General features: G+C 34.1%; 1 protein-coding gene across 7 annotated transcripts in view; it reads left to right on the top strand.

Annotated features, from left to right (window-relative positions):
• The window catches only part of ERBB4 (erb-b2 receptor tyrosine kinase 4), a 1,096,742-nt gene that overhangs the window by 907,354 nt on the left and 162,695 nt on the right, over nt 1-26,693 (top strand). For all 7 annotated transcript variants that reach the window (XM_041737269.1, XM_041737271.1, XM_041737268.1 and 4 more), the window contains exon 20: nt 18,356-18,541. In XM_041737269.1, coding sequence (XP_041593203.1) covers nt 18,356-18,541 — 186 coding nt within the window. The remainder of the gene's footprint in view (nt 1-18,355; nt 18,542-26,693) is intronic.

The following is a 26,693-nucleotide window of genomic DNA, read 5'->3' as shown; positions in this document are numbered from 1 at the left end:
TTTTTGGTTGACATAATTAAATATCTCCCTAAGTCATTTTGATAGACAGTCTCAGTAACAAACCATTATGTATTATCAACACTTACTCAGATTGCTGCTCCTGAGGCTTAAAAGTTGGAACTGACTGAAGAGATTTTTATGTAGAAGTGTATAGTATGAAGGAAGGCTACACTCATGTCTAAGTCATCAGGGCTACTCAGAAGAACTAGAGATTTGTTTTGAACTGGGTCTGGTTTGGTATACAAAAAATTATATGTGGGAATTCACTTCCAAGTCCTGGAAATGTGAACCAGATTTATGTTTCTAGGCTTATGGTCATTCTTACATTTTCCTTCACATTAGCTCTGGAAAATTATCTTCAGATTGGCACATTATCTAGGTCTGAATATTGCATTTTAATTGAAAAGTAAACCCTAGGAAAAAAGCCAAGAAGAGATCAAGGAGTTACCTCAAGGGTATATATTTATTTCCTTGGTTTCATTTTAAAATCTGAAAATCCATAATTTATAAATATTATGTTAAGATTTAACAAACCTGAAACTCTTTTGGCCAGACCTAACTTTTGTTGGCTTAGGATCTTAAATAAGGCAATAATTGGCCATGATAACTTCAAAGCTGAGATTGCATTTATAGATGTTTAGCTTTTGAATATTGTTTATTTTCTTCTTGTATTTGCCATATACTCAGAAGAGCAGGTTATATACAATATATTTTTCCATATAGTCTATAATGAGGCTATGATTATATAGCAGTTTATGTAACTTGTCTTTATTGGTACAAGATAGTTTCCAGACTTTTGCTATTATAATAAAAGCTGCAATGAATGTCATTTTACTTGTGAGAAGGTATATCTATCTGTAGGATGTATTTTCAGGAGTAGAATTCCCATATAAAAAGACAAGTGCATCTTTAATTTTCTTTTTTTTTTCTTTTTTGAAAAGATTTTATTTATTTATTCACAAAAGAAACAGAGAGAGAGAGGCAGAGAGAGAGAGAAGCAGGCTTCCTGCGGTGAGCCTGATGCAGGACTTGATCCCAGGACCCCAGGATCTGACCTGAGCCAAAGGCTGATGATGCTCAACCACTGAGCCACCCAGGCATTGCTGTAATTTTCATAGATAAAACCAAAATCCATCCATATAGGATACTGATTAGGCATTTCCACCAGTAATGTATGCCAGCACTTGTTTCCCAATGACCTATGAACTAGAGAACAGGGCATTATCAAGTCTCTGGATAGTTTTCCAATTAAAAAATGACAAATGATATTATAGTGTGGTTTTGTTTATGTGAGTGTTTATTTTAGTTACAATAGCAAAAATTGTTCTCTTACAATTCTCGAAGTCTAAAATCAAGTTACTAGCGGGGCATGAACCCTTGGATCTCTCTAAAGGAGGATCTTTCTTTCCCTCTTTCAACTTCTGGTAGCCTCACATATTCCTTGGCTTTTGATGCATCATTCTAGTTTTTTGTCTTCCCATGGCACTCTGCCTGTATCTCTGTGTCTTCACACCAGTCATATTGCATCCAAGGCCCACTTTACTCCAGTAAGGCCTCATCTATTTAAATACTTAGGTCTGAAACATCTATTTTTCAAATAAAATCATACTCTGAGATACTGGTGGATAGGTCTTCAACATACCTTTTATTTATTTATTTATGATAGTTACAGAGAGAGAGAGAGAGAGGCAGAGACACAGGCAGAGGGAGAAGCAGGCTCCATGCACCGGGAGCCCGATGTGGGATTCGATCCCGGGTCTCCGGGATCGCGCCCTGGGTCAAAGACAGGCGCCAAACCGCTGTGCCACCCAGGGATCCCAACATACCTTTTTCAACTCCTAACAGCACCCAATAACTATTAGCTCAATGAATAAACAAGATGTATCTCCAACTGATATTTTTCATTCATATAAATGGGACTGACTATAGCATATTCTATAAGGGAGATGCATAGCTAAAGCCAAAGCCAACATAAAATGTATCTTTATAGGTTTAAGTTTTACTGTGGTGTCAAATCAGTAGATATTCTATACTTAGCAACTAAAGAGAAACTAGAGTAGACTCTAGGAAACTCTATGTTTCTAATCATCATACAGTGTTTGGAGAATGTGTTATAGGAAGAGTAGAGTTCCTACTAGGATCGAATATGGGCAGAAATAAAAGGAAATATTCTTCCAGGATAAGCAAAAATTGTCCCACTACAAGAGGTGGTGGGAACGCCCCAAAAAATGGGAGGTCAGATAAATATCTGACTTTTATACTTCCAGTATACTCTTAACATGCATTTCTCTTACTGTGAAATGATACTGTTCAACTCTTTCTTTGAGAATTATCTTTTCATGATTCATGCTCTTTTTTTTTAAATTGGGTTGGTTGTCTTCTCAAATTCTATAAGCTTTTCACATATTAGAGTGATTAGCTCTTATAATTAGTGTTGCAGACATTTTCCTCTTTGTCACTTGGCTTTTGACATCTTTTGATATCATAATCTGCATAAATATTTTTTAAATCAAATATATTGTCTTCCTTTTTTGTGTTCTGAATCTTGTGTCTTGGTTAGAAAGCAGTTTCCTAGTATTTTTAGTTCGTGTTGGCTTATTGCTTTTGAAAATTTCACTTGTGAAAATCTACTTCATTACATTTGATAGGGTGAAGAGATAATGAAAGCAAGGCAAGTATTTTGAAGTAAATTTCTTGAGCTTTGGTGAATTATGACAAAAATAAGCTATAGAAATTTAAATATTTTGATACTTAAAATAGTTCCAACCCCACCAAACTGAAAACCTACAACTGATTATTTTCACCAACAATAACTTTTTATTGACACAGATGCTGAGAGTTGGCTTTAATTATCTTCACATTATTTTGGAGTGGCTTTTCCATAATATTTATTCTATTTTCTATGAATTTAAGAATAGAGAGACTAGGCCTGAATAATGACATTTAGTCACTTTACTTGATACCTATGTACACAGTTTTAGAAGATATTTTCACTAAAACATATTGTTCAAATGCTTTGTTTCTCAATTAAAAATGTTACTTAGCAAGTGCATATATTTAGGCTAATTGTGAATAACTGCAAACTGCATTAAATTTAAAAAATCATACTGAAGTTAATAATTTAATATTTAATCTTATTTCTAATTTGATATTTGATATTCTGATTTTTTTTCAATTATGACTTCTCAGAGGCATTTTTTTGTCATTTTTGCTGTCAGTTGTGACTACACGTTGATTTTGTTAATCAATTAATTTTAATTAATTATAAAAGTTTAGTGTATATGGCTTAGATAACCATTCTACACCTGAGGGAATCTTTTTCTTTTTTTTTTCCTAGTTTAAATAAGTAAGTTTATGGTCTTAGCTTACTACCATCATTATAATTTTTAGATATATTAATGTGGAATATAATGGTAAAAGGAATTTAACTTTGTAGTAAAAAAAAAAAAAAGCTGAAGTACCACAAATAAATAAACATGCCTAAAATATTTTACAAGAAAATATAAATTGGGACACTCAGGTGGCTCAGCGGTTTAGCGCCTGCCCTCGGCTCAGGGCATTATCCTGGAGTCCAGGGATCCAGTCCTACTTCGGGCTCCCTGCATGGAGACTGCTTCTCCCTCTGCCTGTGTTTCTGCCTCTCTCTGTGTGTCTCATGAATAAATAAATAAAGTATTTTATTTTATTTTATTTTATTTTTTAATAAATTTATTTTTTGTTGGTGTTCAGTTTACCAACATACAGAATAACACCCAGTGCTCATCCCATCAAGTGTCCCCCTCAGTGCCCGTCACCCATTCCCCCCAACCACCGCCCAATAAAGTATTTTAAAAAAATAAAAGAAAATATAAATATATCTATGAAAATATTATATTAGGAAGAAGAAATTGCTATAAGTAGATTTAATGTTATATATTATAACATTATAACATAAGCCAGATAGATGTATCCGTGTTTTTTTATATGAGAACTAAACATGAAGTATGTTTTCATGTTCCTTACTCACACATACAATTTTAATGTTTATATCCAGATTTTTGCACAAAAGTTTAAAATTCAGTAATACAGAAAACTAGTAGTGCTCAAAATATATTTTTTCTACACTCTTAATCAAAATACATCAGACTCTTCCCAGGGATTAGGAAAGAAATGTTAACATGCTCCAATGTACTTTGCAAGTGCTAGGAGTCCTAGCTCTTATTGTATATGTTGTGCTATAAACATATTGGTACTCCATTCTCATGGTCTTGATGAACGTATTTATCTTCAAATGTACAAAGGATTGTTTACTCAATAGAATGCACCTCTATAACATCAAATGTTCCATATATGCACCTATGAGTAACAAAAAAAACCCGCCAAATTTCAAATAATTATTCTAATGTAAATTTGAAAATAACCAGCTGAACTGAAACTTGTTATGGATTTAAAACCAAAGAGATGTTTCCTTGTGGAGGTACACCTGAATTAAATATGCAAACTATGTGTGTTGAAAACGTATCAGTTTGTAATTGGATCTTCCTTGAGGCCATTCAGACATGCACGACAGACATGGCTTTTGCTCTTGCAATTACTTTAAAATTAATGGGGAAGGAGACTATCTAGTGTACTATCTCTCTTTTCATAACACGTTTTTTTTATTCTTCTCAAAGAAATGCATAGCTAAATGAAAAATAGACATTCAAATTGCCTTTCAAATTGTTTGAATTCCACTATTAAAGGCAACCTAAGAACATTTTTAGAATCTAGAAAAGAAGAGAAGATATTATTAATTAGTATAACTGACAAAAGCAGCCTCTGTGACCCCTTTCTAATCTCTATTTCTCAATTGCATTGTTTATATTAACATGTCATATCTATAAGAAACATTTTTCTAAATTTCATTCATCTTGCATTTTTTTTAACAAAAACATGTGATATGTAGCTTGTTTTTATTTTTAGAATATGGCCAGGTACATGTTAAATGCTAAGTAAATCTCTGTGTTTATTGATCAAGTGGATTCCATTATTGGATGTTTTCTCCAAAAAGTACACTGTCCCGTTAGAAACTCTTAGCTCATAACCAGAATATCTGAAGGTATTTATTTTCAAAGCCATATAAAGACATCCAATAACTACCAAATGAAGTATTTAAATATTTCCATCACATTTTCAAAGAAAATATATTAGTTGTGCAAAAATGCTTTAATGTTAAAAAGCACCATAACTCTGTACTGATATTGCAGGTATCTTCAAGTACATTGCTTCTTTAATCACACTTAAAATTTAATTGCATAGTTTGCACTTAAAAATCACTGAAATTGGTTTAGAAGAACCTTCAAATACTTGCTTTCTCTATACTATGATTTTTAAAATTGAAATAAATTTCAGGTTGTGATGTTCCAGAACATGTTTTAACATCTGTGAATTTTAATTGATATAAGTTTCAATTAAAATACCTAAAAAGTGAAGGATTTATTTTTTACAAGTGGGTTTTGCATACCATTTGAAGATTTGATGAATAATTGTTCTGAATATATGAATTATTTTAATGTAAGTAACCTATGTAAGTGTTATCATAAATAATAATTTTCTGGTTCCTTTGATGAAACAGACTGAAGCAAATAATTTTTGAGAGTTGAAGTGCCACAGAAACATTTTCTAATAATCCAAAGTTTTCATAATCATGACTAGAGACTTTAAATTTTTGATTTTTAGCTCTCAAAATAATCTTATACTTAGGCTTCTAGTACCAGTTCCATCTCAGTTTAGTATGGTTCTTAGAATGAAGGCTTAGATCACAGTCATCAGATTCTTAAAATTAGATAGTCTCTACATGGGGATTTTAGAAATTCTGGAAGCTATAATATTATAAAGGATAAACAGTAGAAAAGATTAGTAGAATAGCTCCAGAGTTTGTTATATACTCATACTCAGGGACAGAGCAAGTACCTAGCAACAATTAATAGACACCATAGATGGAAATCACGGCATGTACCCTCAGAAAGCTGTCCCTGTGTATACCTGTAAAGAATAGACATTATTAGACAGTACACTGACTATTGAATACCATAAATTCTTTTGCTCTTTGCAGGATTATTTAGCGGAATGGTCAAAAAGTCATTACTATGCCGATATTAGGCAAGGGATATGTGTGAATGATGTCATGAGCCAGACTGACCAGCACGCACGTAGAATTTGATGGAAAAGAAATTCATCTATATGGATTAAGTAGATTATGAAGAAAATACAACCAGTTATGGGAATGATGAGAATAGAGATGCTGAGAAGCAAAATTCTGCTCGTATTGGATACAAAGCATTTCCCATGACAGGGAGGAGGATTAAAAAAGAATATTTGTGTCCAGAAAGAACAGAAAAATGCTTTTATCTTGACTTGTGGACCAGGTCTGCACCATCCACAAGACGAATTCCTCAATATTCTGTTATTTATTGAAGGGCTAAAACAAAAACAAAAAACAAACAAACAAAAAGAACAGTTGAAGTGGGAAACCCAAGCTCAGCTACTAGAATACACAAGCATAAGGTCCCTTAAAAATATATCTACCTTTGGCAAGGTAGTTGTTAAGCATTCATTTCAGATTTCTCAGGATTCACTATCAGTGCTAGGATCCCGTTACCTCATTCGTGGACAGTAGCTTCTCAGTCTCTTGGTTTTCAGACCCTTTGCCTATGATCGGTCCTGAGGACAGTGCTACTAGATTTTATGTTTCTTGAGCAAGAATTTTGAGTTGATTCTCATTTTGAAAGAATAAAATCCAAACATCAGAGTATTGTTTAAGTTCCTCCAAGCCCTAGAACCAGCCTGCCTCTCCAGCTTTACTCCTTTCTGTGTTCTGTCCTGTACTGGATGCACCATAAAAGCTGATCTATTTGTATTCCCTATGCATGCAGTCTTACCCACTTTCCAAATTTTCAAAGGAAAGGAAGCTAATTATATTATATAGTTGTTATGTACCAGCCTCTGTGTTAGACCCTTTTGCACATATTACACGAAATGGTTGTTACATGATATAGGCATTATTGATCTTTAACCCCATAGGAGCTAAGGGCCCTGTGATTTTTCAACAGTGTGAATACCTTACATCTTATTGCATAACTAGTAAAAGAGCAGACTTTGGAAAGAATTTGCATGAATCGGTGTCCACACACCTCTTTCTCCTCATCATAAACTTGACCCATGTTATTTATTCTTTTACAGCATGTTCTTTCCACATGCTAATATCCACACTTCTATTTTTCTTCTCAACAAAGCTTTTGTTTTCTCACCTTAATTTCTTCTGTCTTCAGTGAATGACAAAAAACTTCTATCATAAATATTTATCATAGCTATTATTAATGTCCATGACCTAGTTTCCCTCCACTTTAAAGACTTTTACTACAATATTAACTACTTGAAGGTAGAATATATGTCTTTTTAATTTTTGTACTCTCATGGAGGATACAAAAGTTGTATAGAATAACCCTTAGACTGTACTGGAGATAAGCTAATGAATGAATTAAAGAATGGCTAGCTATTCCCTGTAAATACTCCTAAACTATCATACAGTTATTAATAAGGTAATATATAACAAAATAAGCATTGTAGTGCTCTGCACTACTGTTCGAGTTTGCTGATGATGAATGTAATGACCATGAATTGACCTTTTCTAGGATGGCCATTATAGAAATCTAAGATACCGTTCCATTTCTAAAATATTGGTTAATTTTCAGTGGCTGGTTTCAAATGCCAGATCAGGATTGGATGCCTTCTTGCAGAGATTCTTTATGAGGTACTTCTTTTTCCACTGCTACTCTCTAAGCCTTGCACAGTATGTATCTAACCACAAAGCCACACATTCCTTTGACTCATAGCCTCCTGAAACAAATACGTTAACAGTTCGGGTCTTCTGTGAGACCATATATTTTCTTTCAGGGATCATTTTAACTCATTTTGCCAGAGTGGGTGGTAATATCATTTACTGCTACTATATTAAAAACATAAAAGCATAAATAACATTAATGGAGACTTTTTCTGGTTATTGCCTCTGAGTGTCCTTGACATCAGGATCAGTGTGGAATATTAAAATAACATTGACATGAATATTTAATATAAGAACTTGCATATAAATCATGGTTTCAAATTTAATATATCTGATGGTAATAATTAAGTTCATTATAAAAAGTAGAGGAGATAAGAAAGAAATAAATGATAGGACAAATGATTTCTATATATGAATTATCCTATATGAGCATGAGATGAGTAAGTGAAAAATGGAAGACTTAATTAAAGTCACTTCTGTATCTTGAGTAAATCATAAAGAACACAGTCCAAGCTGCTCCTTTATCAGAGGTGTATTTGAGATATTTTATTAGGTATTAAGGAATTATTTCCCTGATTTTATTGAGTTGTTTGTTGTTATGTGCCTTTAATCTAGTCATCTTTAATTAACAAATTTTTCTTGAGAATTAGAAAGACAATAGATGTCTTCCTTTAAGGGAGGTAGTGTATCTAGGAAAATGGAGTTGAGTATTAATTATACTCAATTATTATTATTATACTCAATATATACTCAATATATATTATTATACTCAATTATACTCAATATAATTAATATACTTTAACCCAAATTATACAAAATAGAAAGTCATAAAATCCTAAGTGACTAAATAAGAGTTATTACCAAAATTATTTGATTTTGATGTTTTAAGTCAAATTTAGTTTTTTTAAAAAATTGATCGAACATTCCTAGAAACAAGTTATCCAATGCAGAAATGAGAACAGACATGAGTTAGTCTTGGTCCCCTCCTGCAAAGACTATTTAGCATTTTATTATTGATGTATTAATTCTAAGTAATTGACGATAAGTTGTACTCACTTGATTTATGCAAAAAAAGAAAAAAAAAGGTGAGTACCTATTAGAATGTCACTTCATAAAGATTCTGTTAATGGGTTAATCTTATCAGTTATAACTCCTCTCAGGACACTAAGATAATGAGCACAAAATCTGCTGTGTCTACCTAGTTACCCAGACATTAATAGATCCTGAGGAGATAACATGATAAAGTCTTGACTGTGAATATAATGAGAACCAGATTCACCTCCCAGCTTGGCTACTTACTAACTTTAGGATCTTGGCAAATTGCTTATCCTTCTCAAACTTGCCTCCTTATCGGTTAGATATAATAATATCTGTTGGACAAGATTGTCCTGAAGACTGCATGAGTTCATATGTAAAATTAACAGCATTGTGCCAGGCACAATTTGGCAAAACATAGCAGTTATTATTATGCGATCTGATGCAATTCTTTAATAGATAACTTTATTTATCTTTTTAATAGATGACTTTACTAGCAACTAAAAAGCTATAGCTGAATTAAATATGAATCTTACAGATTAAATAGGTCCTACAGAAATTGAGTTTCATTTGTAAAGAGAAAAAAATGAAATCAATAAACATTATTTGGAAGTTGATAATTATTCCTTTCCCCCTTGTGGTGGAATCCATAGCCTTGGATGATTTATTCTAGTTCTAGTATGTTTGTGTTTTCATTCTTTATAGCATATTGCAGTGTCCTCTCCAGAGGATCCATGCTGGACCTTGCTGAGCTTGTTCTTCCGTATCAGACCCGAAATGTTAATTACAGACACCTCTGTGCTTCCTTTTCTGTAACTTTGCTTAGATTAATCAGTAGACCATAGAGTGTTTCTGCCCTAACTACAGACATTCACCAGTACCGCTTGGTCTCTATTATCTACTTTGACCCCAATTGTTATTTGCTGTTATTATTGCTATCATAGCTACTGTTTGTTACAGAACAGATTTATGCAGTCTTTGAAGTTCTCTTACAACTCAATAAGCTACTTTTGGCCTTCTCCTAACTCTTCATGACTACTTTATGTTGAAGGTGGAAGGAGATGCTTCTAGCTTTCCATGGGCTTAAGTAGAAAATAATAGCTTCTAAAGGGCTGACAGAAAAAGATGTATTTTGGTCAGTTTTCTTGCCTTCCTTTCCAAATTTTCCCACCCTGGGACTCAAAAAGATTAAAGTAACCAGTTCAGTTGCCCTTCAGCTAAAGCTTTTTTTTTTTTTTTTTTTTTTTTCTGAGACTGTTGGCCATGCCTTTGCTACTCAACCATCACATTCCCTATTGATATAATTGATATAATTGATTTAATATTAATGTAATGCTAATTGAATTTTTTAAGAGTCCTCTAGGCATTGTGGTAAGTTCTTTGTCTATACCATATATGTTAGCTATTGTACATATATGTCAACTTATAAATAAAAAGTATCTGCACCATTTAGGTTAGACCAATATAGCACATCCAAATTCAATAAGGTTTGGGAGCAACATTAATTTTTAAAATATGGAGGGCAGCCTGGGTGGCTCAGTTTTGAGTGCTGCCTTCGGCCCAGGGCGTGATCCTGGAGACCCGGGATCGAGTCCCACATCGGGCTCCCTGCATGGAACCTGCTTCCTCCTCTGCCTGTGTCTCTACCTCTCTCTCTCTCTCTCTCTCTCTCTCTCTCTCTGTGTGTGTGTGTGTGTGTGTGTTTCTCATGAATAAATAAGTAAAATCTTAAAAAAAAATTTTTAAGTACGTATAAAACCAAAGCAATATTTAATCTCACCTTTACCTCCCAATAAATTGGTTTTGGTTGCTTAAAGAATTGAGGTGAGAAGCATTGGGAGTTTTCACTCAGACCAGGAAGGAAAGAATATAGTAACTATATCAGTATTCTGTAGCTTCTAGAACCAATTACCACAAACTGGGAGACTGAAACAACAGAAGTAGTTATATCACATTTCTGGAGACCAGACTTCTGAAATACCTTCCAGGAACTCTAAAGAAAAATCTGTTTCTTGCCTCTTGGAGCTTCTGGTGGCTGCAGTTGTTCCTTGGCTTGTGGCTGCATCATCATCATCTCTGCCTTCTTCTTCGTGTGGCATTCTCCTCCGTGTATCTGTATCTAATCTCCTGCCTCTCTCTTATGAGGACACTTCTAATGTCATTAAGGCCCACCTGGATAATCTAGGATGATTTCCTCATGTCAAAATCCCTAACTTAATTGGATCTGTACAATTTTTCCTTTTTCCAAATAAGATGATATTGACAGGTTCCTGGGATTAGAGTGTGGACATAGGTTAGGATTAATTATTAGCCTGCTACAGTGATTTACCGAATACATGCAATGTTAAAGCTCTCTATGTGGCACCACAGAATGCCTAGGAATTTTTTGTAGATTATAACAAAAATAGACTGTTAAAAAATTATAACAAAAAAAAACAGTATATTTTTTTACAGTAGTGATGAAAGTCTGAACTTAAGTAGGGGTCAGAAGGACAATACTTAGAACTATATAGGTTATTCCATTGGAATAAACAATGAATAGGACTTGGCCAAATATTTGATATGAGTAGAATGTAAAACAATGGGAAAAGAATGCCAGATAGGAATCCAGGATTCAAAAACCAAATTAGAAAATGTTTCTGAAATTTACAAAATTAGCAGTTAGCAGAAAAGCTCTTTTGGAATAATTTACTTTGTGCCTTAAATCTGAGGTCCAGTAGGATATCTATGTCAAGACGACTAGAAAGCATTTGAAATATGGGTTGATTCCTGGGATGAGGTAGGATAGCAAGTGGGAAATATAATGGAAAGCCCATGCTCAAAAAAATTATGAATGAATCCTGTCTTCTTTCCACTACAGCAAAACCTTTCATGATCTGCCCTCCACTTGCATTTCCGATCCCATCTCCTTGCCATCACATTCTTGCTAAATTCTAGACACTGGAGAGTTTTCAGAGATTCCCAAATTCACCTGGCTTTATGCTCTTCCCTTATATTTGTCTATCTGGCTCATTCTCATAATTCAGGTCTCAGGACACATTTCCTGAGTACCCTTATTTAAAGTAGCTCTGCAGCCACCATTTTATTATCTATTACAATATTCTACTTATTTTGTCCATAGCCTTTAATATGATTTATAATTACATATATGTCTGCTTTATATTGATTTGTTTCTCCTGCATATTGATTGTCTCTCCCAGCAGAGGGAAAGCTTCATGAGGTGGAGATGGTATTGTAGAGCCAACTTCAGTAACAGTGGCAAGCACATAGCAGATCCACAGTAAATATTTTTAAGTGAGTAAATGTATAACGGAGGGGTAGGAAAACATAAGGATGAGGGGAATTCAGTGTAGCTAAGGGTAGGGGAAGGTGGGAAACACAGCCAGAAAGTAGGTATCTACCAAGAGTAGAATTGCTCATGAAGTTCTTTGCTGTGTAGCACTGTTAGTAGTGTCTCAGCGTGAGATCCAGCTACTCAGTGGGTGAATGGTGGAGAATGGAGATGGAAGACTTCGGACACCAAGAGGTAGAAGGATTCTAATCTTGATTGTTCATGTCCACCCAAATGATGGCAGAGAATGGAAAAGAGTGCTGAGCCCACCCGGCAATATGTCATTTATTTTATTATCTAGATACCATCTGCAGTGAAACATGTTTGTAAAACATTATTATGGATCAATAATTTTATTTCATCTTTCATCACTGCCGTAAGCATTATCTCCTTTGTTTTCGTCATCCCCATCACCCCCACCATCCTTAAGAGAGGCACTTGTGCCAAGCGTTCCCAAATATGCTGACTGTTGCATTAAACACAGTTTTATGTCTGCATTAATTGTCTATCTTTTCTTTTCCTCTATCCTCTTTTTAAATCTTCCTTATCCCTGATGCAAGGAGATTTTACCCATTTTCAGCTGGAGGGTATTGAAGTAATGGTCCATAGACATAATGAAACAGTGAAAGTTTGGCTGAAGTTAACATTTTTAAAAAACAGAAGCGCTGATAAGTTATCACTGGCCATATGTTTTTTTTTTTTTTTTCTTTTTTGTGAAGCCACTAACCAACACGAGCGAGAAAACAAGTTTAAGTGGCAAGGTATAAACATCTGAAGGCTGGGCAGGATGATACCTTAATGTAACAAATGATGTTGCTTACTTTTATTATTGTACAGAAATGTCTTTCCTTTCAGACACAAATAGAGGAACAAACGGCATAGACAAGAGAGTAATAGCACATGTGCTTCAGAGCTTTTTGTCTATGCCCTGGTCGTCCCTCGATAGTTTTTAAAAATGTCCTTATTCAAACCACAGCTTCATTATAAAGAAAAATGTTCTGGCTTTACAGTTTTCAGTGTAGCACCTGTTACATCCTTCTCCTCTGTCCAGTGAGAAAACTCTTTAATTCACCTACAAGAAATTTTTTTATAAAGCAAACGGGAAAACAAAGAAACTAATTTTATTTCTGAAAAAAAAAATAGATAATGCACCTGTCAACTTGCATTTATTCCAATGGCCTTCGGTGACATTTTCTAGTGACAACAGAGATTCCAAAATTGCTTCCATAGGCCCACACGGAGATAGGTAACAAGGGACATTATTAACTTCAACACAGAGCAATTTATTGAAATCCAACACTCCATTATTAAAATATTGGAATTTTTTTCCCTTTCCATCCCACTCATCACTCTAAATGAATCCACGTTCTCTTTTCTTTATCTCTTTCCCTATCCCCCAAAAAAGCCATCTGCTATTTCCTTTATGAAAAAAATAAAACCTACAATTAGTGTCTTGTTCATCTTTTCTTTCTCAAAAAAAAGAGAACTATTATGCAAATACTCTGCAATTTGGTTTCAAATACTCTTTGTAGTGTGATGAGCAATTTTCCTTAATACAACCCCAGCTTTTTTGCCAGGACTTACTAATAGATTTTTTAAAAGAGAACTTTCATGTGACTTTTTTACACTCTTCTGATGTAAACTTTTCGCACGCATATTTAGAATGGAATTATCGTTACTCCTTGTAACGATGGGAGTACTGAGAGTTGTAAAAGAAAAAAATTGTTTATGTATTTCATCCTGAAAAAAGAAGCCTGAAATAACCTCCATATCTTTATTTTACCTTAAATTTCATCATTTTTCTTTCTCAAGAAATGGTCTGTGCCAGGTAATACTTTTAGGAAACAAGAGAAATATCTTTTCTTTGGCTTTTTCAGAAAGCATTTTATAAGTGATGGCAGTTTACCTGTTAGTGCAAATTTGTTGTTTGATTTTAGTTGCTCCTCAGGAAATAAAGTATAATTTGATCCAGTTCTTCAGTTACGACTAATGTCAGGTTGTTTGGAGCTGTCTTCTTGTTAACAACATAAGCATCTACAGTGTGAAGTGCTGATGGAACTAAAATTTATAAAGTAGAGTATCGTAAGAAGGAGCACTGCACTAAGAATCAGAAATCCTGAATCTTAAACCCGATCCTGCTACTTATCATATTATCTGGGCAGTAAGCCCAGCCAGCCTTGGTTTTCTCCTTTTACAGCTGAAAATTACTACATCCTTTCACTGCTTCTAGTATTATAATGGGGATCAGACCACAATTACAAGTTACTATTTTTGCAATGGATTATAGGTACATCTTATGCAATGTTCCAGAGGTCCTCAATTTTCATATTTCCTACAGGAGCTTCATCTGGGGAACTTGCTGCAAATGCAGATTCCTGATTTACTTCTAGCCCTGATTCTTTGGGAATGAGGCCAGGGATAGCTACCTGTAATGACAAACTTAGGTGACACTTAGGCTTGTAAAAGACCTAAAGCCACCAGAAAAGAAATAGAGAAAATGTAATCAGTATAACTTTAATTTAATTAGATACTATCTAATTTGGTACTTCATTAAATTAGATATTTAATTTATGTTTTGCTTATTTGCTGGTGTATATGTGTATATATGTGTGATTATCATAATTCAGTGAAGGAACCCTCTGGTTTATACTTTCAATATTAATGTTAATAATTAATTAATTATAACAATACAGTATTACTTGGCTAACATTCTTATCTGTGCTCTCCTTATAACTACATCGATAGGCTTTACTTCAAATGTGTACTAAAATATGGAGTAAATAAAACCAAAATGTTTCTACCTTTTGGATCCAGTTGGGGCCATATTCATAGCAATAATTCAGATTTCTGGCTTTGCTGATTATGCAGAAACTCCGACCCCTAAAGAAGACTCCCCACATAGTTTGGGCACTTGTTGGGTGCCTCATATGTACCTATGAGCCAATGTCCCAGTCGCAGTCTTCCTGTGACATTTGCAGTGTCCTTCCTTTACCAGCCTGGCTCCCATGTGGAGCTTGTCTTCTCTCTCAGCCAGAGAGGTTCTACATCTGGTACCACTGACTGGTACCACCATTGACTGGTACCACCTGAGGATGCTGGTGTCCTTGCCAGAGGTGATGCACCTCAGCGTTCCCTGGGCTGCCAGTCCCCATGCATTGCTATGGTGGTGGGCTCAGCAAGGAAGCATAGAAACTGGTTCTCCCCTAACCTATGGCTCTGGTTCCCTAGGGCTGCTGAGGAAGGATGAATTGCAGCACTCCCTACTGGGAAGCCATCTGGAAAATAACAATTTCAGCTTCCGCCCACACTCAAAAACAAAGTCTTTTGAGTCAGGCTGACACCCTTTTACCAGCTGATTGTTTCTGTTTGGACTTGTATCTCTTCTTTCTCAAAGACATTTGCCCATTCTGCCCCACTCTTCCTTACCCAAAAAAGTAAATTGTTATTACCTCACCTAAAACCCCGGCTGGATCAAGTAAATCCATATACTCCATCAGAAATATCCCATAATTGTGAATAATCTTTAGACTCAGCTGAAAGCAACACCACTAAAATAGTAGTGGAGATTAAAAGTTAATGTCCTCTCAAATAGCTCTAAGATAATAATAATAATAAAAGTCAAATACTTCTACAAGGCGAGTAGTAAAAGACAGAAGTCTAGGGTGCCTCTCCCCTCCCTTTACTGCCTGGTTTCCATTGCCCAAAGTAATCACTTTCAATTTCTCAGCGATTTATTTTTCCACTTAACTCTATGTATAAACATTACGCTTACCCTGCCAACTCTTGATTCTTCCACTTTAGGCATCATATACTAACTTGTCACTATGAACAACTTTCTTCCCATCACCGCCTTGCAGAAGTATAGTATAGTTCCCTTCACTTTTCAGGATAGTCCTCTGGTGTTTGCTTATATCAACATTTTGTATTTATGGCCTTATGCTTGTATAACTATTCCCTGCCATGCTCCATAGTGAATACATGATTTTCTTTTCTTCTATGTCTTGTACTTTACATCAAATCAATTTCTCCATTTTACTTTTGCTTAATTTTCTGTGCATCAATCACTAATCTGACCTTCAGCTTCTGCTAAATATGCATACTCTTAGAGTATTTTAAACTTATTAGGTGTTCTATCATCTCCATCTTCTTGGATCCTTTTCCAGATCAATATGTCCCACTCCAGTCTAGAATGACTGCTATCTTGGTCTCTTGGATAGCTTTTATTCTGGAATATCCCTTCATTGTCATTTTTTTGTTTCCTCAATTAAATGTACTCTTTTAACTGCCCCCTTCTTATTTAATGAGTGCATCTAACAGAGAAGGAAGCATGTGAGATGTGAGATAAGTTTTTTTTTTAAGATTTGTTTATCTTAGAGAGGGGTGGGGGGAGAGCATAAGTGGGGGTGTAGGGCAGAGGGAGAAAATCTTAAACAGACTCCCCACTGAGAACAGAGCCTAATGCCAGGCTTGATCTCATGACTCTGAGGTCATGACCTGAGCTGAAACCAATAGTCCAATGCTCAAGTGAATGAGCCAACCAGGAGCCCCCTGAGATAAGTTTTTTAAAAATAGACATGCCTGAACATGTTGTATATTTACTCACTTAACTGAAATTTTTCTGGATTTGGAATTTGAAGTTTAAACAGTTTAAGCTTCAGAATTTTGAAGTCATAGCTCTATTTGGGAGAAGGAACTAGAAGGTGGCCCCAATTTTCTCCATGTATAAATCTACATAATCCTACTTTTTTCACCAGAGTACTTATATTTCCATTTTGCTTAATATCCATAGTCTATAATCTTTTTTACTGGAGGGGAGATCTGTAGTGTTAAGTGCCTCCTAAATACAGGATTATTTGAAATAATCTTGCTCCATTTGCAGAGATTTATGGTGCTAACACTACTTGAGCCTTTGGTGATGTACACATGTGGTGTAAATAGGATTTCTTCTCAGTTTCCCTACCTGCTACATTAGGCTTCAGATGTCTTGCATTTGCTAAATTAGTTACTAGTAAACCACTTCCTACTTTTAGTATTCTCTTTATTGCCTCCTCTCTGTGACTGTTGATGTCACCCCCTTTATTAATCCCTTTATTGTTAGTATAGAGGAATTGAGAAGAAATAGAAATAAATTTGTGTGTTCGATCTGCCATGCCATCTTAAAAAAAGGTCAGTGTAGCTTTCAGTCCTCAATTTTTTGTTTTGAAAAATTTCAGTCACAGAAAATATTCAAGAAAGCTACAAAAAACATTAGCATGGATTCAGTGTAGGTAAACTGATTGATAATAAATTGTTGTATGTGTGCTGATCCTGGTGTGTGTGTGTGTGTGTGTGTGTGTGTGTATGTAAGGTCCCATCTGTTTCAAATTGTAGTAAAGAGACTTAACTTTTAATTGGAAGCTAACTTTAAGATGCACTAAATAACTATCGTATGTCCAATTTTATCTTCATTAAACAAAAGTGACATGATTATGATAAAGAAATTAGAGCTGTTTTCTCATTTTATGAAATGATAAAGTTGGAGTAGACAATTTTCTATAGTCTCACTCAGCTCTCAAATTTTATGATTCTATGAATAATACATCACTTATAATTTTGGAAATGGAATGAATTTGAGTAAAGACAAAGTTATGGAACAGAATGTCTTACTAAAAGGTTTATTTTTCTACATAAGTCCATGATGGTATATTGCTTGTAATTGTTTAAGTTTTGATATATATAATTTATAAACTACACCTGTATATGCTATCTGAATCCACATTAATAATGGATGACTTAACTTTGAATCACCTAATACTACGTGCAAATAACCGCACTTGTATAGATTATTGTATTCTAGAACTAAAGATCAAAAGTTAAAAATCTACAGTATAAGTTAGGATTCAGTATCAACTTAGCAATAAATAAAATCAAATATTGTCCATCTTACAAAAGAGAATACACTAATATTAGTTTTATATGCATTTAATTCTATAAAATTTTCCATCTTAATAAGTGTATGGTCTTTATTTGTTACTTAATTTTACTTGAATTAAATCACTTTAAGAATATTATAGCTGCATTAGTATCTTTTCATTTTTAATTGATTCCATTGAATGAGAGTACATTTTCAAAATTATGATCAGCACCACTAATATAGTTCTGTAAAGAAATTTGAGTTAAAATTATGGTGTTATTTATTTGTTTTTTAGGAAGCTTTGATCATGGCAAGTATGGACCATCCACACTTAGTCCGGTTATTGGGTGTGTGTCTGAGCCCAACCATTCAGCTGGTTACACAGCTTATGCCCCATGGTTGCCTGTTGGATTATGTCCATGAACACAAGGATAACATTGGATCCCAGCTGCTGCTTAACTGGTGTGTCCAGATAGCTAAGGTAAGTGCCTATCATTTCCCATGGAAATAACTCTCCTAGCTTTCTTTCTCCTAATTTAGAATGGTATGGGTATTGGAAAGCCTGTCTAGTCTTTTAATATATTTAAATAAAATAAATTATTTTTGTTATATTGGAAGATATAGGGAAGTATATGCACTGAAACCAAAGATCAAATGCATCATATATCTATATTTTTTTATTGTTTTATTGCTTTTTGTGTTATATTGACCAGATACCAAAACAAATAGCTTACTGGTCAGGAGAAAAAAAGTATTATACCAAATTTGTTTGGATTTTTGTTTATTTTGATATAGTTTAAATAACAAAATCCAAGAAAGAAAAGATTGAATGTCTGAATTGTTCCATTTTTTGATGATTTCATTAAGATAGTATTTGCATTCAATTCTAAGTATTACAAATGATCAAATTGTAAATATTTTCCTAGATATTTTGATCATTCTCAATAGTTTTTTGGTATGGCATAAGATCAGGCATGTAATATATATAAGGGAAGTGGCATAGATCTCAGCACTTTGGATGGTGGGAAAGTGGCTCTGTGGGTGAGCTAGAGAACTCCTACTGCCCTCTATAGGACCATGACCGTTTTTTCCCCACCAGTGGCCAGAATTCTGAATTTTTTTTTATGTGGACTTTTCCAAATTTAAATCTTGCCTCAAACTTTTGAATTGCTCAGGAAGCCAAACAAAGCATTTATGTTCTATTGTACACCAATGAGAAACTTCTGGTGTACATTTTTTATATTCAAAGAACCTATTTATGATTATCTGTACCAAGAATATTTCTTGAAAATTTTCTCCTAGGTAAGTAGATCTGAGATGAGTTTTAATTCTCTACTTCAACTTTTATTTACATCAAAATTTGACCTACTATTTGATTAATTTTACAGATGTATTCATCTTTGCATTTGTATAATATAAATGTGGTGTTAATTTAGTAATTCTAGTCTGTTTCTTTTTAGTCTGAGAATGAGTAAAATTTCATTTCCCAAAGTAGAAATTTGAGGTAATTCTTAATATGTAAACCAAAAATTATCTGAGGGAAAAGCCCCGTTTAGTTTTATATATCATGAATCTCATTGTAGTTTCCTTATGGACCATGTATTATAATTTTGTGACAATTACATGACAAACTCACAACTGAGAGGATTTTTTATGGTAATGAAGTTTGAAATACAACTCTTTAAAGACTGATTTACATATCTAAGCATCTATGATTTATAAGATGAGCTAAACATGCAATAGAAATTTTCAAATCATCCCAGCACTAAAAATGAAAACAAAACTAAGTTTCAAATTTCTTTGCTGTTCTCTCTGTTTCCTGCAGTGTTCTTCATAATTTAGGTTTTGTCCTTAGGGATTCATGACATTAATATATCATTTATGCAGGACTGTACACTCTAATAATAGAAACTACTTTGAGTTCCCAGAATAATCACACTGTTTTAAGCCATTTTGCCTTTGTGAATGCCATCCTTTCTGCTTAGAAATCTTTCCTAATAACTTCTTGATCACATAATATGATCTTTTTCATCCATCAATGCTGACTAGGTTTCCTCTCCTTACAGAGCCTTCCCTACTCAACCTTTTTCTCCAAACAGAAACAACTACTTCTGCTTCTGTATTGATTTTGGTCATTGGTATCTTGAACACAGTTTTATTATTTAAATGTTATATTATGTGTTTATATAGCTATTTGACTGTATGACAAGTTTATTTAGTCATTAACGTTTTAGTAAATACCGGTAGACACCTTTCAAGTGTCAGGTACTATGTTGCCTAAAGTGCTTGGGGGCAAACAACATGGACATGGGCCTAGTTGTCTCTGTATACCCTAATGGCATGAACAGTCAACAGAGTAAAACAAGTATATGATCATACTTAATACTTTGATTCAGATTTTGAAGAAAAATAATTACCGGAGAGACTATAAAATAGACACTATTGAGTCTTGGGAGAGAAAAGTTTGACTGTGGGAGAAAAATTTTGGCAGAGGAAAGATTGCACAAGAACCCTATGAATATGGTGATCATGTGATTTATCATCCAACTGGGACAATTTCAGGGGTGAAAGAATGCTCTATCACTAATTACACCAAGACAGCAGGCACACAAATGTCCTAAACAGAATAAGGTACCTGGTAACCCTGTGTATCATGAAAAGTTTGGATTTTATTATAAATACAGTAGATCTTGAAGTGCTTTATGTTCTACTGATATCATAACAGTTTATGTATGGAGATGAGATCAAAGTAATCCAAGAATGGAAATGAAAATACCAGTCAGAAGTCTAGGGGTAATGAAAATAAGGAGAATTAAGTAGGATTGAGATATATTTTTGAATATACACATTTGAATACTTAATCAGTTGTGGAGGATATGGTGGTGCTGTTTCCTGAGCTGAAGAAGGCTGAGGGATTGAATATAGTTGTAGAAAAAAAAATTGAGAGTTCAGTTCCGGACATGACAAATTGCTAAGGTTTATATAATGTGACACTGGAGCTTTCAATTATAGGGTAGTTGAATTTGGTTGGGACTCTCATTATAGATTGAGGAGTTATAGGTATTTAAACATATGGGAAATTTTGTGATTACCTAGCCACTGACTTATTCTGATTCATATTTCTTTTTGGTACCAAAAATTGGTATAGTGGCCACTTAATAAACATTTATTAAATATTTGAACTCATAAAGAAAATTTAAAAATCTACACCTAAAGAGGGAACCTATTCTTCATCTTTTTTCCTACTTTGGGGGCAGAATTGTGTATTAGAAATAGCATTAGGATCAGAAGGACCTATATTAGTATGTTGGTGACCACTTTTAGGTTTTGTGAATTTGAGTAAGTTAGTCAAACTTTTTGAATTTTGTTTCTCAGTGTATTAAGAGTTCATAATCACTACTTGTTTTTCCTTATTTGCAAATTGAGTGTAATGGTATCTACCTCTGGTAGGCTGAAACTCCTGCCTTCAAAGAGGTTATGTCCCATCCCCAGCATCTGTGAATAAGTTACTGTACATGTTAAAAGGGAATGTGTGAATATCACTGAATTAAGGATCTTGAGATGAGATCATCCTGGATCATTCAGGTGGGTCCAATGTAATCTAAGAATACGTATAAGTGGGAGGTAGATCAGAGTTAGAGAAGACGTGAGGATGGGAGCAGAGCTGAAGTGATGTGTTTTGAAGATGGAGAAAGGGCCCACAAGCCAGAAAAGAGAGTCTACCTCTAGAAATAAAACAGATTCTCCCAAGAGTGTCCAGGCCTGTTACACCTTGATTTCATTCCAGTTTATAAACCAATTCGGGACTTCTGACATCTGCAGCTAAAGGATATATTGTTTTAAGCCATTAAATTTATGGTAATTAGTTACAGCAATCAAAAACTAGTATACTTCTTCATAGTAGTTTGCAAAGATTAAATAAGACAGCCCAATGCAAGTTCCCTGGTTCAGCTCCTAGAACATGGAATGTTTAAAAACATTTTCCCTTATTAGCTATAAGCTGATAGCCCAAAACAGAAAATTATTTTAAAGATGTCTGTAAAATATGAGTAAGATGGTCTTGGTAAACACTAGTACTTTACAAATCACTATTCCAGCAACTTAGAGGCTTCTTTGTTTTCAATTCTTGCCAAGAAAGGCTCATGAAAGTAGGCATCATAATTGCCCCAAGACCTGCTTTGCTTTTGGTTGCATCCTTTCTTTCCTTGATAAAGCTGGAAGGATTGGGGGTGATATTGTAAAATAACTGATGTATACTTATATTATAACATGCCTGTAGAAAATACAATGATAGGTAGGAAATTAATAATTACAGCTCACATGAAGCAACTTATATTCTGTGCAAACTACTACTTTGTATATCTTATTCATTAATTAACTTGTCTCATCACAAATTATGAGGTAAGTATCATTATTTTCATTTCACAGATAAAAATCACAGAAAAAATAAATTACTTAACTAAATTAACAAAGCTAGTAAATAAATAGTAGAACCACTAAGCTATGTTTTATATAGGAGAACTTTTTTTTAATTTAACCTATAAACCCACTTTTCTTTCCATTCTTCCGTTGGTACATAATTCTACAATATTTTATGTCATAGAGAACACAAATTTAAACAGCAAAATTGCTTGCCTCTTCTAGGCAGCCATATATACTCTGCATATACTCTATTTGGAGCTTAATTTAATTTGGTAAGCAGAGCAGAATATATTAAATGTTCATATAATGCAATTTGCTTTCCTGGTGCTTTATGAATCCAAGATAGAAGATAATGATGAGAATTCCTTCTTTCATAGTTGTTGCTAATGAGTTGGGAAAACAGTTTTTAAGACAACTTAGCAAAATCTAAAAAAGTAGATGTGAGTTTAGAGTGAAGAAACTTCATAGTGAATAGCACTAGTAATGACTGAGTCCATGTAGATAAAACATTTCTTACACACCTGGCATCCTCATGGTGCTTTATGTACATTGTATTATTTAATCTTTACTGAAACTCTAGCTGATATAATCCATTATTCCCCTAATTTATAGATGAGGAAGATAGGGGAAATTAAGTTCTAAGGGACAAATAAGTAGGTTGAGATGTCTGGATTCTAACCAGGGCTGATACCCGAGCAAAACTTTAAACCATTCAACATTGTCCTCTCTAAACACATGTCCTCTTTAACACGTCACTACAACTGAGCCCCTTGCTTTCTTCAACAGCACTTTTGAATATGAAGAGTGGTGAGGAGCATGACATATATAGTTGTGTCTCATCATTAGTCCCATAAAAGAAAAGATTCTATCATGAATGATAATCTCCATTATCTTCATGAGAATTTTTTATTACCTTATCATCATCATCATCTATGTCACATTTTCAGGAGAAAGTATTAGATATTCATTTAATTATGAAGTGTTTTTTGAACCAATGTTTTACTTATAAAATATCATGATAAAGCAAGCTCAAAACTGTTCTGTGAACCATTACACAGTGTAGAAGATACTGATCACAAGTGATGCTATAAATTAGGAATTTAAAATGTGTAGTTTGGCACTAGTTTGTGTTAAGCATAAAGACTCTACAACCAGTCTAAATGGGTTCTAATCCCAGATCCACCACTTGCCAGCTGTGTGGCCTTAGACCACTTGGTTAATCTCTTGAGCCCTCTGAAATGGGGATAATAATAGTACTTGCTTCATGGAGTAATTATGAGAATAAGGTATATTTGTTATATGCTAAAAATACTGCTTAGTATGGAGTAAGAATGTACACTGTGTATTCTTTTGGATAGATCTGAGATGAAGCAATAGGGAAAGGCAATTACACTCATAGTTAGACATATTAATAATAATGTCATTTTAAAAATAATCAATTTTTAAATCTCAACTGTAAAAGACATAGCATTTGTTCTTACACCATGCTAGGGATATGAGGAGATAATCTCATGTTTAATATTCAATATTTCTGATCTTTGGGAAAAAGGACATGAGTCCCCCATCCTCATGTGTTTTTCTGCATTGGTTCCTAAGATGTTGTCCTATGTTTGCTATTATCATGGCGTATAATTTTCATGTTGGAAAATTGGATTATTGGTAATATTGAAAACGTGAAACCACCACTGAGCTAGCAAAGAGCTGAAGTTGGGGATAATGATTTGAATAAGATACCGCTGTACTAAAGAGGAACAGAGAGAAAATTCTAACTTTTCAATCTCAAGTTAGAAATAAGGCTAATATTGGTCTGACTTCCTATTACTGTACACATTTTAGCTCCTGAATGCTTTCTAAAGAAAAGCTTATTTGAGAGGCACCTGGGTGGCTCAATCAGTTAAGCATCTGCCTTTGGTTCAGGTCATAATCTTGGGGTCCTGAGACAGAGCCCCGCATCAGGCTTCCTGCTCAGCAGAGAATTTACATCTCTCTCTCTCTCTCCCTTTGCCTCTTCCCACTGCTTTTTCTTGCCCCCTCTCTCTCACAAATAAATAGATACAAATCTTTAAAAAGAAAGAAAAGAAAAGAATATTTGAAACATTTTTGTTGATGTTGTTACTGTATTTTTAAAGCCTGAATACTGAGTATAGGCCACTATTATTTTTCAAAATCTTGAAGCCTTTCTCAGAGCTTTGTTGGTCTATTTTACCTTAATGTCAGATTTTCTTCTGGAAGTCCAATTTTGAGTTTATTTCAGATATATGGTTCCCAGGGCTTTCTTTTTCAGTGGTTAACATTGAAACTAGTTAAAGAGATGATTCTAAAAACACATGTCAGTTGTCCACTGTAGACTAACATAATTTATTGTCTGGTTAAGTAGAAATCGATCTATCCTTAAAATTCTTCTGAAAAGAGGTGGAGATAAAAGTCACTCAATATTTTAAAGAGTAAACATTGACCTAATATGTGTAAGCAAAATAATTTAGATTCTGCTTCTAAATAAGATTCTTTCAGTTGTAACTTTTACAAATAGATTGATTCCAGCATTTGTGTTTTCTGAAAACACTGTATTACTAAAAGATCAGTATAGTTTTAGGTCAATTTAATAGATTTTCTCAATTACAGTGTTTTTTTTTTTTTAATTTCACACTCAACCTCATCCTCAAATTACTTTTCTTGTCATATCATATTCCTATTTGGTGCTAATGAGAAATATATTGTGAAAACTGACTTTTTGTAGCATTGGAAAGCATTTGTGGACCTTAGTTAAATTAATCTTTGGTGGCAGAGTAGGAGTTTGTGTGAAGGGCAAAGTGTAAAGAAGTACCTCTCTCAGTTCAAACAGTTCACAAGAACTGGGAAGAGCAGATTTCTGTGTTAAGAAGTGAATATGAATAATAGTGAAAGGGAATATAAAGGAAGGGAAAAGAAATGTTGGGAAATATCAGGAAGGGAGACAGAACATAAAGACTCCTAACTCGGGGAAACGAACTAGGGGTGGTGGAAGGGGAGGAGGGCGGGTGTTGGAGGGGAATGGGTGACGGGCACTGAGGTGGTCACTTGACGGGATGAGCACTGGGTGTTTTTCTGTATGTTGGTAAATTAAACACCAATAAAAGTTAATTAAAAAAAAAAAAAAAAAAAAAAAAAAAAAAAAAAAAAAAAAAAAAAGAAGTGAATTTCTCTTCTACACACAGATATAAAGTATTAAGGTTTAAATATGTTGTATAAGCAGAATCTTCATATTCTTTCTTTCCCCCTTTCCATTTTTTACTCACAGTAGGTATACAGAGTGACAGGTAACTAATTTTATCCAGCTATTTCCTCTTTTTTTTTTTTAATTAATTTTTATTGGTGTTCAATTTACCAACTGTGGAAGGAGCCTCGGTGTCCATCGAAAGATGAATGGATAAAGAAGATGTGGTTTATGTATACAATGGAATATTACTCAGCAATTAGAAACGACAAATACCCACCATTTGCTTCAGCTATTTCCTCTTAATGAATAAAATTAGATTCAAATCTGAATGTCTGATGTCAGTTAAATGCGTGGCCTGGGCACTGAAATTTCAGATTTGTTTGTGGTCAAGACTAAAGTCTATATGTACATACGACTTCAGTCAATGTACATATGTACACTAAATGTGTGTATTATATATATTACATATACTAATATATAACATTTTGAAATAGTAAGTAGTCTAGAGAAGAGACATAACACTAACAATCTAGAAAATATAAAATTGGCACTTACTATATTCAATAATATAATAATGACTTTTAATACTGTTTAGAAGTTTGTGAATGTTAATTGAATGAATGGATTTGGGGGTATGTTCTTTTTTTTAAAAGATTTTATTTATTTATTCATGGGAGACACAGAGAGAGAGGCAGAGACACAGGCAGAGGAAGAAGCAGGCTCCATGCAGGGACTCGATCCCGGGTCTTCAGGATCATGCCCTGGGCTGAAGGTGGCGCTAAACCGCTGAGCCACCCGGGCTGCCCTGGGGGTATGTTCTGACACATTAAAATTACTATATTTTCCAAAGGTGGAATAGAAGGGACATATTGGAATTAGAAGCCATGAGTGTTAGTGGCATAGCCAAACCTCATTTAACAACAATTGCCAATTTAAATGAAAATAGAAAAAAAATGAAAATAGAGGGATCATTTTTTTCTAGTCACATAGCGACATTGGAAGCAACAACAAGGAT

This window comes from Vulpes lagopus, chromosome 22, assembly GCF_018345385.1.
Source record: "Vulpes lagopus strain Blue_001 chromosome 22, ASM1834538v1, whole genome shotgun sequence".
Classification (NCBI taxonomy): domain Eukaryota; kingdom Metazoa; phylum Chordata; class Mammalia; order Carnivora; family Canidae; genus Vulpes; species Vulpes lagopus.
This window is presented reverse-complemented; position numbering and strand designations above follow the sequence as displayed.